The sequence below is a fragment of the Nerophis lumbriciformis genome, linkage group LG04 (assembly GCF_033978685.3).
Source record: "Nerophis lumbriciformis linkage group LG04, RoL_Nlum_v2.1, whole genome shotgun sequence".
NCBI classification, from domain to species: Eukaryota; Metazoa; Chordata; class Actinopteri; order Syngnathiformes; family Syngnathidae; genus Nerophis; species Nerophis lumbriciformis.
The window spans coordinates 64587501-64605000 of NC_084551.2; the positions used below are offsets into that span (position 1 = coordinate 64587501).

A 17500-nucleotide genomic window follows, 5' to 3' on the forward strand; every position below is an offset into this window, starting at 1 on the left:
TTTTTCTCCTCTATTTGACATGTGCAAAGTGAATGTGGAAAGGGTAGGTATAATAAGCTTTTAGCTTCAGCCTATACGTTTTTTTGGTCAGGAAATGTAAACCGATACTTTTTATTTATTAATCTGTTTATATGAACTGATGACCAAATAAAAACCATTGAATTGAAGTAAAACTTAAAATTGTATTACATATGTAATTGTTAGGTTGTGGCTTTGGAAATAAACTGTCGAACATGCTAAAGAAGAGAGCAGGGCTTTCACCCCAACAATTTAAAAATACAGACACCGCATACTGATTGATAAATCTAATCTTTCTAGCCTCAATCTTTCATAATCTCAAAATCACCAGGTGACGTGTTCCCCGACCTGTAGACTCAGGTCAATCCTGACGGGACTTGGGACTGTTGTGACGTGACATCACGGGCTTTATGTAAGAAACACCCGAGGGTTGGGGGAATTCCTGCAAAGTGTGCTCCATCCACAATGGCATGAAATCAATCACAAATATTGGGTCAGTGAGAAATAATAGTGAAATCTAACTTCGCCACATTCCTAATTGATCGCACTCTTCAAAAAGCCTGTTCCACGTGTTTGCACAGATAGTCTTTCATCAAGACACAATGCCACAAACACACTAAGGGGAAGTGGGCTGACAACACCACCAGTTTATCAACCCCGCAGTGCACTTTGGCTCCTGGAGCAACAAGCGAACACACTATATAAACGCAACAGGCGGCCAGAGTGTCCGATTCTGCTTTTCTTCATCATCACAACTTTGGGAGGGAATACAGTGAGTACACTCATTTTAGTCAATTCAATATTGAATAAAAAAACAAACAAACAAAACAGTGGGATTGTGGGAGCTTTAAGAGGCGAAGGGAACTCGATGAGGGGACTTCATGGGACAATGTCGCTCCCTAGTGGATAACATGCATAAATATTTGCTCCTTTTGCTTGCAGGTCTACTACCATGAACAAACTGTTGGTTGTCACTGTGCTGTTTGCACTCCTTGCCATTAGTAAGTGATCATACAGTCTGGTCAACCTTTATTTTTTTTGCATTGCAATTTGTAACAAGAAATTCCAGAACTACAAAAAAAATCAGTTTTCCAAAATCAAGCTCCTTATTTGTGCTTGCATGAGATACATTTTGCATCAAATGTAGATGCAAAATGAATTCACAACTGTACATACCGTATTTTTCGGAGTATAAGTCGCTCCGGAGTAGTGATGGGTCCGGCAACACCGATGCATCGGCGCATGCGTCGAGCTCATAGAGCAAAACCCTGTGTCGGTGCGCGTACCGCTTTTAGAAAGTCACGTGACCGATCATGAGCTGTTTTGGTCACGTGACCGATACGCCAACTGTGTCGCACTGACGCCTCCTCTGTGCCCTGTGAGCGGCTCTTTTCTACAGCCGGAGAAATAATAACTAAGAAGAGAAATCGTCTAAAATGTAATACGTCGGAAAAACTTTTTTTTTTTTTTTTTTTTTAATAAAAATGTGCAAAAAAATAAAATTAAAAAAATTCCCAGTCCACAATCATCCACAACACGTTCTCTTAGATTTCCATGTTATGATACATGTTCACATTATTTATTGACTATATCTAAAAAAGATTAAAATATATTTTTATTTAAATGAAGATATGAAATAATCCTAAATGAAATACAATGACTTGGTTTATATTATTGTATATACTAGGGCAGGGGTCACCAACGCGGTGCCCGCGGTCACCAGGTAGCCCGTAAGGACCAGATCAGTCGCCCGCTGGCCTGTTCTAAAAATAGCTCAAAGAGCAGCACTTACCAGTGAGCTGCCTCTATTTTTTAAATTGTATTTATTTACTAGCAAGCTGGTCTCGCTTTGCTCCACATTTTTAATTCTAAAAGAGACAAAACTCAAATAGAATTTGAAAATCCAAGAAAATATTTTAAAGACTTGGTCTTCACTTGGAATAAGCGGTAGAAAATGGATGGATGGATGGGTCTTCACTTGTTTAAATAAATTCATTTATTTTTTACTTTGCTTCTTATTACTTTTAGAAATACAATTTTAGAGAAAAAATACAACCTTAAAAATGATTTTAGGATTTTTAAACAAATATACCTTTTTACCTTTTAAATTTATTCCTCTTCTTTCCTGACAATTTAAATCAATGTTCAAGTAAAAAAATTTATTTTTTATTGTAAAGAATAAATATTTTAGCTTCTGGTTTTTTGACGAAGAATATTTGTGAAATATTTCTTCAAACTTACTATGATTAAAATTCAAAAAAAAATATTTTGGCAAATCTAGAAAATCTGTAGAATCAAATTTAAATCTTATTTCAAAGTATTTTGAATTTCTTTTAAAATTTTTGTTCTGGAAAATCTAGAAGAAATACTGATTTGTCTTTGTTAGAAATATAGCTTGGTCCAATTTGTTAAATATTCTAACAAAGTGCAGATTGGATTTTAACCAATTTAAAACATGTCATCAAAATTCTAAAATGTATCTTAATCAGGAAAAATGACTAATGATGTTCCATAAATTATTTTTTTAATCTTTTCAAAAAGATTCAAATAAGCTAGTTTTTCTCTTCTTTTTGTTGGTTGAATTTTGAATTATAAAGAGTCGAAATTGAAGATAAACTATGTTTCAAAATTGTATTTTAAATTTTTTCTTGTTTTCTCCTCTTTTAAACCGTTCAATTAAGTGTTTTTTTTCATCATTTATTCTCTACAAAAAACCTTCCGTAAAAGGAAAAAAAAATGTACGACGGAATGACAGACAGAAATACCCATTTTTTTATATATATAAATTTATTTATTTAGCTATTCTTGTTTAAATCACACTTACGTGTAACTTACAAATGACAATATATTTATTTATTTAAGTGTGTATCAAACTGGTAGCCCTTCGCATTAATCAGTACCCAAGAAGTAGTTTTTGGTTTCAAAAAGGTTGGTGACCCCTGTACTAGGGCATCAAATCAGTGTCAGTTGAGTCGGTCCATAGGTTGCCTGTAGGGATTTTTAATGTCCAGCAGATGTCAGTATTTAGTGACACAGTATCGACACAGTATCAATACAGTTTTGCAATGTGTCGAAACGCTTCATGACGCCTCATCAACCCATCACTACTCCGGAGTATAAGTCGCACCGGCCGAAAATGCATAATAAAGGAAAAAAAGATATATAAGTCGCATTTTTTGGGGAAATGTATTTGATAAAAGCCAACACCAATCATAGACATTTGAAAGCCAATTTAAAATAAATAAAGAATAGTGACCAACAGGCTGAATAAGTGTACGTTATATGAGGCATAAATAACCAACTGGTATGTTAACGTAACATATTATGGTAAGAGTCATTCAAATAACTATAACATATAGAACATGCTATACGTTTACCAAACAATCTCTCACTCCTAATCACTAAATCCCATGAAATCTTATACGTCTAGTCTCTTACGTGAATGAGCTAAATAATATTATTCGATATTTTACGCTAATGTGTTAATAATTTCACACATAAGTCGCTCCTGAGTATAAGTCGCACCCCCCGGCCAAACTATGAAAAAAACTGCGACTTATAGTCCGGAAAATACGGTACATGAAAAACAAATGTCTATTGTTTCACTTTCCGCACTTTTAAGGCTGAATTTTGACGCAAAAGAGCCTTAAAAATCACAGTCCTAAATGAATCCTGATATTGAAAGCAGTTCAGTCAGAACTTTTGCGTGACTTTGTTGACTGGTTGGTTAAAGATTATTTCGAACAAGTATGCAGTTTCAATATGACACATCAGATATTTTTGATTTCTCTGTACAACATGCCCTAAAAGGCGAAATTACTAAGAGCAATTACTACCGTGCCATTGTAGAGAGCATCATTAGATACGGGATCACCTCATGGTTTGGCAACCTAACCGTTAAGCTAAAAAGCAAACTGGCCGGCATGCATAAAACGGCAATGAAAATCGTAGGGAGGAAAGAATATGAGCCTATACAGAGCATCTATGAGCAGGCAGTTAGGAAAAAAGCTAAGAAAATTATTTCCAACTCACAACACCCACTCTTTCCTGAATATGGAACCCTGCCATCAGGGAGAAGACTCCGGGTCCCACTATGCAAATCTATCCGCCTTAAATTATCATTTGTTCCAGCCTCCCTTAAGCTGACCAACAATGTGCAATAGAATTTTAATACATAGGTTAGCACTTTTTTAGCACATAGCACTTTAGCACATAGCACTTTAGAACTAAGCACTTTAGCACACAGCACTTTATCCATGAGCTCTAGTGCAATGCACATTGGTACTTTATCTTTATCTCCAGACTGTAGATTTGATGCCTACATCAAAGTGCCACCTATGTCTATCAAGCTCCATGTTCTGATGTTTAAATGTTAGTTGTATGGTTGTGGTTGTGTCTGTGCTTGTGTTTTTGTTCTGTTGTTTTTGGGTATGTTAAGAAAGCAATGATGCACTGTGCCCAAGACAAATTTCCCCGCGGGGACAATAAAGTTGAACCTTGACCTTGACCTTGATCTTGACTAACACTAATGTGTTTACTTTGGGAAGCATAATTTCCCACAAAAGGTTCCAGGGTCAAACCTTTAACTGTAAAAGCTTCTTTTACAGTATGATCTGAACAGTATTAACTGCCATGTACAAGTAAAAATACAAAAAAACTGAAAAAAACTTAGATAACATTAGTGGTCGTCAGGCTCCATTTAGTGGTACACCAAAGAATTAGTAGTACAGTGTTTTATTTTTTCTATATTCATACAGTGTTACTGTTTAAACTGTGTGTAATGTTATAGTGGCCAAAAATATTGAATATACTAAACCTCGTTTTTGTTTTTAATGAATACTTAGGCCTACGACGCCACTGTATTTTAATGTTGTTCATCATGGTGGTACTTGGAGAGCCAACATTTTTCTGAGGTGGTACTTGGTGAAAAGAGTTTGATAACCAATTGCCTTGTGTCATCAAAAAAAGAGATCAAATACATACATACATATAATATACACATATATATAATATACACATACATATAATATATATATTATACATATATTATTAGGGATGTCCGATAATGGCTTTTTGCCGATATCCGATATTGTCCAACTCTTTAATTACCGATACCGATATCAACCAATACCGATATATACAGTTGTGGAATTAACACATTATTATGCCTAATTTGGACAACCAGGTATGGTGAAGATAAGGTACTTTTTAAAAAATAAATAAATAAATAAAATAAGATAAATAAATGAAAAACATTTTCTTGAATAAAAAAGAAAGTAAAACAATATAAAAACAGTTACATAGAAACTAGTAATTAATGAAAATGAGTAAAATGAAGTGTTAAAGGTTAGTACTATTAGTGGACCAATCATGTGTGCTTACGGACTGTATCCCTTGCAGACTGTATTGATATATATTGATATATAATGTAGGAACCACAATATTAATAACAGAAAGAAACAACCCTTTTGTGTGAATGAGTGTGAATGGGGGAGGGAGGTTGGTGCACTAATTGTAAGTGTATCTTGTGTTTTTATGTTGATTTAACTTTTTAAAAAAATTTAAAAAAATAAAAATAAAAAAAAGATACCGATAATAAAAAAAAACGATACCGATCATAACAGATATTACATTTTAAAGCATTTATCGGCCGATAATATCGGCCATCTGTCTCTCTCACATATATGCATATATATATGTGTGTATATATATATATATGTATATATATACACAAATATATATATATATATATATATATATATATATATATATATATATATATATATATAATGTATATATATATACATATATATAATATAATATATATATATATAAATATATAATATATAAATATATACATATATATAATATAATATATATATATATATAAATATATAATATAATATATATATAAATATATAATATAATATATATATATATATATATATAATATAATATTATATATATATATATATATATATATATATATATATATATATATATATATATAATATACTTTTCTCAGCATTATATATGTCACACCGTAATGTCAAAATAAGTTAAGCACTGTGAAATGCAAAACAATCACAAAGCTTTTACATTAACGTTGATAACAAGTGCAAATGATATTTTTTTTGTCTCATGTTTTCTTTTTGAAGTCCTTGATGAGGCTGCTTTTAGTTTCAAAACATGACCAGAACGAATCCTGACGACTTACATGATGAGAAATGTCATGCCATTCTAAGATGCATATTTTCCTCATATTTTTGCTGGAGTCCAACTGTTGCCGTCATATCATGATTACATTTTCTTCTTCAATAGAAGCCACACTTAAACTTAATGTTAAGGCTCCCAGTTCTTTTGGTTTAAAAAAAAAAATAAAAAAAAATCACGAAAAAGCTAGGGAAAAAGCGAAACATATGTATGAGACATTTTTTATAAGAAATATGCTTGAATTCTGCCTTTAAACGACCCTTTCAGAGGTATTTTTTTTTTATCAATACAGACGTCAAAACCCTTTTGTCCTGGTCTAATGCAGGTGCTGAAAGCTTCCGTATGCCGAGGCAGGCCGAGGATGAGGATCAGGGCACCCTGACCATGATCAGCGGCAAAGTCAAGTCGTGCTACAACAACGTGATCAACACGGCGTCTGACTACATGGAGAGTATCAAAGGCCTGAAGCTGGATGAGAAAATCAAGTAAGACTTGACAATGTTTACATTTTCTACATTGAACATGTCTGAAAAGGACTTGGAGGAAGCAGATCTCATTCAAAATTAGAGATGTCCGATAATGGCTTTTTTTGCCGATATTCCGATATTGTCCAACTATTATTTACCGATATCAACCGATACCGATATATACAGTCGTGGAATTAACACATTATTATGCCTAATTTTGTTGTGATAAACAATGTAACAAGGTTTTCCAAAATAAATCAACTCAAGTTATGGAAAAAAATGCCATATTTATTATTTTTTTTAACATGCCTTCAAAACAGCAGCTTGGAATTTGGGACATGCTGGGAGGTTGAGGTGGGTTGAGGTGAGGGGGTAGGGGGTAGTGGGGGGGTGTATATTGTAGCGTCCCGGAGGAGTTAGTGCTGAAAAGGGGTTTCTGGGTATTTGTTCTGTTGTGTTTATATTGTGTTACGGTGCGAAATGTGTTTTTTTTTTTTTTTTAGATTAGATTAGATTTATTGGTCCCCTTGGGGAAATTCATTGTCACTGCCGTACATTTAAACACTAGACATTACACATCACACACAAAAAAAATAACAAAAAGACATCATACATGACTAACACACATTTACAGGCTTGTCAGACAGGGCGGCTATAGCTGCAGGGATCAGGCTTTTCCTGAGGCGGGCCCCTCCGGAATTTGATTGTTCTGTACCTGCGCCCTGATGGTAGTGGGATGATGTATTGGTGTAGTGGGTGAGTGATATCCTGGACTATTGTTTTTGCCAGTCGGGTGATGGGACCTGTGGTTTATGTCTGAAATGTTGGGTGTGGGTAGACCGATGATTTTAGCTGCTATGTTTGTAATGCGTGTGAGTTACAGAAAGCATGGTGAAAAAACATGTGGAACAGTACAGAAGGATGGGTCGAACAATGCTTTGGTAAAGTAATAACAGGAGATGAGGTGCAACGTATAGTCCTTTAAGTTTCCGGACGGCTGACATTGTCATTCTTGTTTGGTGTGGGTTCACAGTGTGGCGCATATTTGTAACCGTGTTAAAGTTGTTTATACGGCCACCCCTCAGTGTGACCTGTATGGCTGTTGACCAATTATGCTTGGCATTCAATTTTGTGTGTGTGAAAAGCCGAAGATATTATGTGATTGGGCCTTTAAGGTTAGTTATTGGCGCTTTGTACTTCTCCCTACGTCCGCGTACACAGCGGCGTTTTAAAAAGTCATACATTTTATTTTTTGGAAACCGATACCGATAATTTCCGATATCACATTTTAAAGCACTTATCGGCCGATAACATTATCGGACATCTCTATTCAAAATGTTTCCTTTCTCTGTGTGAAATACGTTTTGATTGCAGGGACTTTTACACGGAAACCAGCACGGTTTTGAGCACCTACAATGGGATCTTCCAGGACCAGGTCTATCACCTCTTTTACCCCCAAGATTCATAAATCCTCAATGACCTCTGCCATCTCTGACGGACTTGACGCTTTAACAACAGTGAAGACAAACACTGAGAAAACCACCCAACAGTACTGTCATCCCACGCCCCCCGAGAGGCCATACCACGAACCACAGAAGTATTCGCCACGCCTTGAAATATTAAAAGTATTTATACAAAGAAAAAAACTGTCACGTGTGATCAATTATACCCCCATTTGAAAATGCCTCTTTCTGAAGTGAGCCTGTCACGCAAATCAAAGTACAGGTAAAAGCCAGTAAATTAGAATATTTTGAAAAACTTGATTTATTTCAGTAATTGCATTCAAAAGGTGTAACTTGTACATTATATTTATTCATTGCACACAGACTGATGCATTCAAATGTTTATTTCATTTAATTTTGGATGATTTGAAGTGGCAACAAATGAAAATCCAAAATTCCGTGTGTCACAAAATTAGAATATTACTTAAGGCTAATACAAAAAAGGGATTTTTAGAAATGTTGGCCAACTGAAAAGTATGAAAATGAAAAATATGAGCATGTACAATACTCAATACTTGGTTGGAGCTCCTTTTGCCTCAATTACTGCGTTAATGCGGCGTGGCGTGGAGTCGATGAGTTTCTGGCACTGCTCAGGTGTTATGAGAGCCCAGGTTGCTCTGATAGTGGCCTTCAACTCTTCTGCGTTTTTGGGTCTGGCATTCTGCATCTTCCTTTTCACAATACCCCACAGATTTTCTATGGGGCTAAGGTCGGGGGAGTTGGCGGGCCAATTTAGAACAGAAATACCATGGTCCGTAAACCAGGCACGGGTAGATTTTGCGCTGTGTGCAGGCGCCAAGTCCTGTTGGAACTTGAAATCTCCATCTCCATAGAGCAGGTCAGCAGCAGGAAGCATGAAGTGCTCTAAAACTTGCTGGTAGACGGCTGCGTTGACCCTGGATCTCAGGAAACAGAGTGGACCGACACCAGCAGATGACATGGCACCCCAAACCATCACTGATGGTGGAAACTTTACACTAGACTTCAGGCAACGTGGATCCTGTGCCTCTCCTGTCTTCCTCCAGACTCTGGGACCTCGATTTCCAAAGGAAATGCAAAATTTGCATGGTTGGGTGATGGTTTGGTTTGCCATGTCATCTGCTGGTGTCGGTCCACTCTGTTTCCTGAAATCCAGAGTCAACGCAGCCGTCTACCAGCAAGTTTTAGAGCACTTCATGCTTCCTGCTGCTGACCTGCTCTATGGAGATGGAGATTTCAAGTTCCAACAGGACTTGGCGCCTGCACACAGCGCAAAATCTACCCGTGCCTGGTTTACGGACTATGGTATTTCTGTTCTAAATTGGCCCGCCAACTCCCCTGACCTTAGCCCCATAGAAAATCTGTGGGGTATTGTGAAAAGGAAGATGCAGAATGCCAGACCCAAAAACGCAGAAGAGTTGAAGGCCACTATCAGAGCAACCTGGGCTCTCATAACACCTGAGCAGTGCCAGAAACTCATCGACTCCATGCCACGCCGCATTAACGCAGTAATTGAGGCAAAAGGAGCTCCAACCAAGTATTGAGTATTGTACATGCTCATATTTTTCATTTTCATACTTTTCAGTTGGCCAACATTTCTAAAAATCCCTTTTTTGTATTAGCCTTAAGTAATATTCTAATTTTGTGACACACGGAATTTTGGATTTTCATTTGTTGCCACTTCAAATCATCAAAATTAAATGAAATAAACATTTGAATGCATCAGTCTGTGTGCAATGAATAAATATAATGTACAAGTTACACCTTTTGAATGCAATTACTGAAATAAATCAAGTTTTTCAAAATATTCTAATTTACTGGCTTTTACCTGTATATATATATATATATATATATATATGTATATATATACACTATATTGCCAAAAGTATTTGGCCACCCATCCAAAGGATGAGAATCAGGTGTCCTAATTACTTGGCCCGGTGTATAAAATCAAGCACTTAGGCATGGAGACTGTTTCTACAAACATTTGTGAAAGAATGGTCGCTCTCAGTGATTTCCTTTTTTTTAAATTGCCTTTCAGATGTCTATTCTTGGTGTTGGCTTTTATCAAATAAATTTCCCCCAAAAAATGCGACTTATACTCCAGTGCGACTTATATATGTTTTTTCCCTTCTTTATTATGCATTTTCGGCCGGTGCGACTTATACTGCGAAAAATACGGTACATGAAACTGGCGCACATGTTGTTCTAAAGTGCCTAACTTGTTTCCCCACTTGGCCGTAACATGAACAAATAAACCGAATGGTCTTAGCGACAAAACTCTCACCAACAAAGATTGGTTTCTTTTAATCCAACACAGAGACTAGCAAATATTTAGCAGGTACAAAGCTCAACACTGCTACTATTTGGATTGTGCAATCCTATACAAAGAGAACATGAATGAAATAGGTGATGGTAAACTATTAACTTTATTAACAGAATATGGCAGTCGTGTGTTATTCTTATACAACCTGACTCCACACCGCACTTGGTAGACATAAATGAACATAATTAAAAATGTATACATATTTAATTAAAACTGCTAAGAAACTTTGGAATACTAATATCTGCTATGTGATGGAAATTAGTATGTAACTGCTCTTTCCGAAGGAAAAACAGGAAACAAGGTGTGGCCCTCTGACGGTAAGCGTCATTACCAAGGTCACGTCTGGAAATTATGGGAAATAAAAGTACAAGTTCCTCCTCCGGTGCTCCTTATAAAAGGTGGACAATATCAAACCGGCGGGCATCACTCCAGAACAAGCATGGGGATTCTCTTTCTGCTCGTCGCGTTAGGCCTCACAGGTAGACAATTATAGCAATCTCATCATTACCCTTTATTTAATATTACTTTTATTATTATTACTATTGCTTGTGTTTAAGCAGGAGTGTCCTCCCTGGAGCAGGACAAGCTGTGCACGCCTCACTCCAGACCCTGGCAGGTGTCTCTGAGCGATTGGCGGACCAGTTGCAGTGGCGCTCTCATCAATGAGTGGTGGCTGGTGACGTCTGCCGCCTGCACACCAAGGTAAGCCAGACTATGATTTTTTTTTTAATTTTAATTTAACAATTTGAGGTCAAACTGGGTCAAAGTCAGTTTGTCTTGTTTTATTCAAGCTGTACTTTGCAGGCATTTTTCCAGCATTGCCACTGCGCGAGCAGAAGTAGCTGGCGAGTCTGCAGAGATATAAATATGGCGTCACATTAGTGCCAAAAATCCGAGCGCATAAAAACTGTTATCGCGCGCTGATTCTCCACTTCGTGCGCGCGCGCGACACCCTTTTGCAGAAAGGCGTCGCGCCCGCGCAGAAAGGCACCGCGCGCGCCTTTCTGCGCGGGCGCGACGCCTTTCTGCGCGCTCTCTGTGTACTCCTGGCATCTCTCCTCGCGCTGTCATGTTTCTTTTTGGCACTTTGGGGGCGGGTATGCTTAGACGGCCCCTCCTTTCTGATTGGTCAGGCGAAAAATGCTGAAAAATGCGCAAAAAGGGTGTCGCGCACGCGCACGAAGTGGAGAATCAGCGCGCGATAACAGTTTTTATGCGCTCGGATTTTTGGCACTAATGTGACGCCATATATAAAGTACAGGACAAAATTTTGGACACACCTTCAATCAATCAATCAATCAATGTTTATTTATATAGCCCCTAAATCACGAGTGTCTCAAAGGGCTGCACAAGCCACAACGACATCCTCGGTATAGCCCACATAAGGGCAAGGAAAAACTCACCCCAGTGGGACGTCGATGTGAATGACTATGAGAAACCTTGGAGAGGACCGCATATGTGGGTAACCCCCCCCCCTCTAGGGAGACCGATTGCAATGGATGTCGAGTGGGTCTAACATAATATTGTTAGAGTCCAGTCCATAGTGGATCCAGCATAACAGTAAGAGTCCAGTCCACAGTGGGGTCAGCAGGAAACCATCCCGAGGGGAGACGGGTCAGCAGCGCAGAGATGTTCCCAACCGATATACAAGCGAGCGGTCCACCCCGGGTCCCGACCCCGGACAGCCAGCACCCCATCCATGGCCACCGGATCTGTGTGTCTCCCCTTCCACAAGGGATAGGGGGGAGCAGAGGAGAAAAGAAAAGAAACGGCAGATCAACTGGTCTAAAAAAAGGGGGGCTATTCAAAGGCTAGAGTATACAAATGAGTTTTGAGATGGGACTTAAATGTTTCTACTGAGGTAGCATCTCTAACTGTTACCGGGAGGGCATTCCATAGTACTGGAGCCCCAATAGAAAACGCTCTATAGCCCGCAGACTTTTTTTGGGCTCTGGGAATCACTAATAAGCCGGAGTTCTTTGAACGCAGATTTCTTGCCGGGACATATGGTACAATACAATCGGCAAGATAGGCCGATATAAAGTACAGGACAAAAGTTTGGACACACCTTCTCCTCATTCAATGCGTTTTCTTTATTTTCATGACTATTTACATTGTAGATTGTCACTGAAGGCATCACAACTATGAATGAACACATGCAAAGTTTTGTATTTAACAAACAAAGGCAAAATAACTGCGGGGGTTAATAAAAGAGGTAGTCACCTGAAATGGTTTTCACTTCACAGGTGTGCTTGAAGCTCACCGAGAGAATGCCAAGAGTGTGCAAAGCAGTAATCAGGGCAAAGGGTGGCTATTTTGAAGAAACTAGAATATAAAACATGTTTTCAGTTATTTCACCTTTTTTTTGTTAAGTACTAGAGATGCGCGGATAGGCAATTATTTCATCCGCAACCGCATCAGAAAGTCGTCAACCATCCGCCATCCACCCGACCTAATATTTAATCAGAACCGCATCCGCCCGCACCCTGCCCGTTGTTATATATCTAATATAGACGATGCAAGGCATTAGTGAGGTTATAAAGCTTTTGCCTGTTAAAGAAAGGAGACTGATCCAATGCAGCGCAGACATTCGCGTGCCACGCTGTCACGGCCCAGACGCACACCAGTGCGCTCCCACATACATACACAAATACAGTACATATTTACCTACCTAATGTTCGTACATCCACACGCACATTCAATATACAAACATACACATACACATACTGTACATATACATTCACTGTACAAACACATATACACATTCTGTACATATACAAGTACATATGTATACTTACACTCATGCACATAATCACGTTTCATCAAACATATATTAACGTTGTTGCCCTAGGGTAAACTGGGTGTAACACATGGCACACTGACAAAGCTTAACCTATTGTGACTATAACAATCTACAAGGTTAATGTAGGTTGCTTCTCTTTCTCCCCCTCCATTTTTCTGCATTCTTTCGTATCTCAAGTTATCATTACGTATATGTATTGTTGCATTTAAACAACTGTATTGTTGATAATAAAGGTAAATTATTGGTATTGTTCATTATCAATAGCGCTATTTCTATTGGTATTTGTATTGATCCATTTGTAGTGTAATAATGCTCATTGTCATTTCTGTATTATTTTTTATTTTTCGCTAACTGCTTATTTGCTATTACTTTTACCATCATATTTGTACATGTCATATTTGCTGATGTTGCTCTATTGTTGTTGTTGTTGTTGTTGTTTGCTGTTGTTGTTTTTGTCTCTCTGTCTAATCCCCCTCTTGTCCCCACAATTTCCCCCTCTGTCTTCTTTTTTTTTCTCTTTCTATCCCCTCCTGCTCCGGCCCGGCTGCACTAAATGATAATATAAATACATTTAATAAAGTCAAATACAAATAAGGCAACAAGAGAAGTATCCTACACTTCTCTTTTGTAAAGTAAATCTGAACAGCCGACATGGGCATCTACATCAACTATATGATTTGCCTGAGAAGCTGGACAGGACACACAAAAAAAAAGAAAAAGAAAAAATAAATATATATATATATATCTAATATAGACGATGCAAGGCATTAGTGAGGTTATAAAGCTTTTGCCTGTTAAAGAAAGGAGACTGATCCAATGCAGCACAGACATTCGCGTGCCACGCTGTCACGGCCCAGACGCACACCAGTGCGCAATCATATGGGAGCCGCGCTGAGCGCACCTCCAAGCGCGTCTCGCTGCCGGCGACGGCCGGGTATATGGGCCCGACGCTCCAGCGCCATCCATTTTCAGGGCTAGTTGATTCGGCAGGTGGGTTGTTACACACTCCTTAGCGGGTTCCGACTTCCATGGCCACCGTCCTGCTGTCTATATCAACCAGGGTGAGCCCCACCCCTTTCGTGAGCGCACTGCGCGCGGAGTGACCCCTGTTACGCGCCCCCGGCAACGGGGGTGACGGGCAGGTAAGCTGCTTACGTGACGCCGGCCGCGGCGAAGGCGGACGAGGCGGGGTGTCGGTGCGGTGGGCGCGGTGGTGACCCTGGACGTGCGTCGGGCCCTTCTCGCGGATCGCCTCAGCTACGGCTCCCGGTGGGGCCCTCTCGGGGGAAGGGGCCTCGGTCCCGGACCCCGGCGAGGAGTCCCTTCTCCGCTCCGTAAAAGTGTCCATCTCTTCTTCTTTTTTTTCTTCTGTTGTGGCATATGCTGCAGGTGCCTGCTCGTTTTTCGTATGTGGGTAACAACATTTAACTATGTATATATATTTCCCAATTGGTTTAACTGCCACCCGCCTGAATCTATTTAAAATCTTTTTTTTTTTTTTTATTTCAACCGCCCGACCCGACCCGCGGATAAAATCTAATTTTTTTTAATTTCATCCGCCCGATCCGCGGATAATCCGCGGACTCCGCGGTTGTGCCCGCAAACCGCGCATCTCTATTAAGTACATAACTCCACATGTGTTCATTCATGGTTTTGATGCCTTCAGTGACAATCTACAATGTAAATAGTCATGAATAGAGATGTCCGATAATGGCTTTTTTGCCGATATTGTCCAACTCTTAATTACCGATTCCGATATCAACCGATACCGATATATACAGTCGTGGAATTAACACATTATTATGCCTAATTTTGTTGTGATGCATTGAACAATGTAACAGGGTTTTCCTAAATAAATCAACTCAAGTTATGGAAAAAATTGCCATATTTATTATTGAAGTCACAAAGTGCATTATTTTTTTTAACATGCCTCAAAACAGCAGCTTGGAATTTGGGACATGCTGGGAGGTTGAGGTGGGCGGGGTTGAGGTAGGGGGTGGTGGGGGGTGTATATTGTAGCGTCCCGGAAGAGTTAGTGCTGCAAGGGGATTCTGGGTATTTGTTCTGTTGTGTTTATGTTGTGTTACGGTGCCTACTCAGTGGCCTAGTGGTTAGAGTGTCCGCCCTGAGATCGGTAGGTTGTGAGTTCAAACCCCGGCCGAGTCATACCAAAGACTATAAAAAAAATGGGACCCATTACCTCCCTGCTTGGCACTCAGCATCAAGGGTTGGAATTGGGGGTTAAATCACCAAAATGATTCCCGGGTGCGGCCACCGCTGCTGCCCACTGCTCCCCTCACCTCCCAGGGGGTGATCAAGGGTGATGGGTCAAATGCAGAGAATAATCTCGCCACACCTAGTGTGTGTGTGACAATCATTGGTACTTTAACTTTAACTTTAACCGATACCGATACCGATATATACAGTCGTGGAATGAACACATTATTATGCCTAATTTTGTTGTGATGCCCCCCCGCTGGATGCATTAAACAATGTAACAAGGTTTTCCAAAATAAATCGAATCAAGTTATGGAAAAAAAAATGCGAACATGGCACTGCCATATTTATTATTGAAGTGCATTATTTTTTTTAACATGCCTCAAAACTTGGGACATGCTGGGAGGTTGAGGTGGGCGGGGTTGAGGTAGGGGGTAGGAGGTAGTGGGGTGGTGTATATTGTAGCGTACCGGAAGAGTTAGTGCTGCAAGGGGTTTCTGGGTATTTGTTCTGTTGTGTTTATGTTGTGTCACGGTGCGGGTGTTCTCCCGAAATGTGCTTGTCATTCTTGTTTGGCGTGGGTTCACAGTGTGGCGCATATTTGTAACAGTGTTAAAGTTGTTTATACGGCCACCCTCAGTGTGACCTGTATGGCTGTTGACCAAAGTATGCTTGGCATTCACTTGTGTGTGTGAAAAGCCGTAGATATAATGTGACTGGGTCCGGCACGCAAAGGCGGTGCCTTTAAGGTTTATTGGCGCTCTGTACTTCTCCCTACGTCCGTGTACACAGCGGCGTTTTAAAAAAGTCATGAATTTTACGTTTTGAAACCGATACTGACCATTTTGAAACCGATACCGATAATTTCCGATATTACATTTTAAAGCATGATATCGGAGTGCCGATATTATCGGACATCCCTAGTCATGAAAATAAAGAAAACGCATTGAATGAGGAGAAGGTGTGTCCAAATTTTTTGGCCTGTACTGTATGTTTATGACTTTTCAAAAATGTCTAAAAACAAATAGTTTTCCATAACTACAAATAGAATTTTAAAATGTCATGACTTTTCCCGTTTTTTTCGTGACCGTACAAACCCTGTAACATGTATCTGCATAGCGTGGAGTAGTGATGGGTTGATGAGGCGTCATGAAGCGTTTCGACACATTGCAAAACTGTATTGATACTGTGTCGATACTGTGTCACTAAATACTGACATCTGCTGGACATTAAAAATCCCTACAGGCAACCTATGGACCGACTCAACTGACACTGATTTGATGCCCTAGTACAGGGGTCACCAACCTTTTTGAAACCAAAAACTACTTCTTGGGTACTGATTAATGCGAAGGGCTACCAGTTTGATACACACTTAAATAAATAAATATATTGTCATTTGTAAGTTACACGTAAGTGTGATTTAAACAAGAATAGCTAAATAAATACATTTATATATATAAAAAAATGGGTATTTCTGTCTGTCATTCCGTCGTACATTTTTTTTTCCTTTTACGGAAGGTTTTTTGTAGAGAATAAATGATGGAAAAAAACACTTAATTGAACGGTTTAAAAGAGGAGAAAACATGAAAAAAATTTAAAATAAAATTTTGAAACATAGTTTATCTTCAATTTCGACTCTTTATAATTCAAAATTCAACCGACAAAAAGAAGAGAAAAATTAGCTTATTTGAATCTTTTTGAAAAAAATTAAAAAAAGAATTTATGGAACATCATTAGTCATTTTTCCTGATTAAGATACATTTTAGAATTTTGATGACATGTTTTAAATTGGTTAAAATCCAATCTGCACTTTGTTAGAATATTTAACAAATTGGACCAAGCTATATTTCTAACAAAGACAAATCAGTATTTCTTCTAGATTTTCCAGAACAACAATTTGAAAAGAAATTCAAAATACTTTGAAATAAGATTTAAATTTGATTCTACAGATTTTCTAGATTTGCCAGAATAATTT

The 17500-nt window shown here is 38.6% G+C and overlaps 2 protein-coding genes across 3 annotated transcripts in view; both read left to right on the forward strand.

Moving 5' to 3' along the window:
* The first annotated feature begins 682 nt into the window (after positions 1 to 682).
* apoc2 (apolipoprotein C-II) lies at positions 683 to 8344 on the forward strand. The gene is made up of 4 exons (XM_061946527.2): positions 683 to 790; positions 961 to 1019; positions 6557 to 6716; positions 8073 to 8344. The coding sequence occupies exons 2-4, from the start codon at positions 971 to 973 to the stop codon at positions 8164 to 8166; spliced, it is 303 nt and encodes a 100-aa protein (XP_061802511.1). The 5' UTR covers positions 683 to 790; positions 961 to 970; the 3' UTR covers positions 8167 to 8344.
* A 2408-nt stretch (positions 8345 to 10752) lies between these two features.
* LOC133593820 (trypsinogen-like protein 3) overlaps positions 10753 to 17500 on the forward strand; it is a 17802-nt gene continuing 11054 nt past the window's right edge. Inside the window, exons 1-2 of one of the 2 annotated variants that reach the window (XM_061946538.2) lie at positions 10753 to 10984; positions 11063 to 11207. In XM_061946538.2, coding sequence (XP_061802522.1) covers positions 10945 to 10984; positions 11063 to 11207 — 185 coding nt within the window. In that variant the 5' untranslated portion in view covers positions 10753 to 10944. The remainder of the gene's footprint in view (positions 10985 to 11062; positions 11208 to 17500) is intronic. The other variant, XM_061946547.2, reaches the window with a different exon arrangement.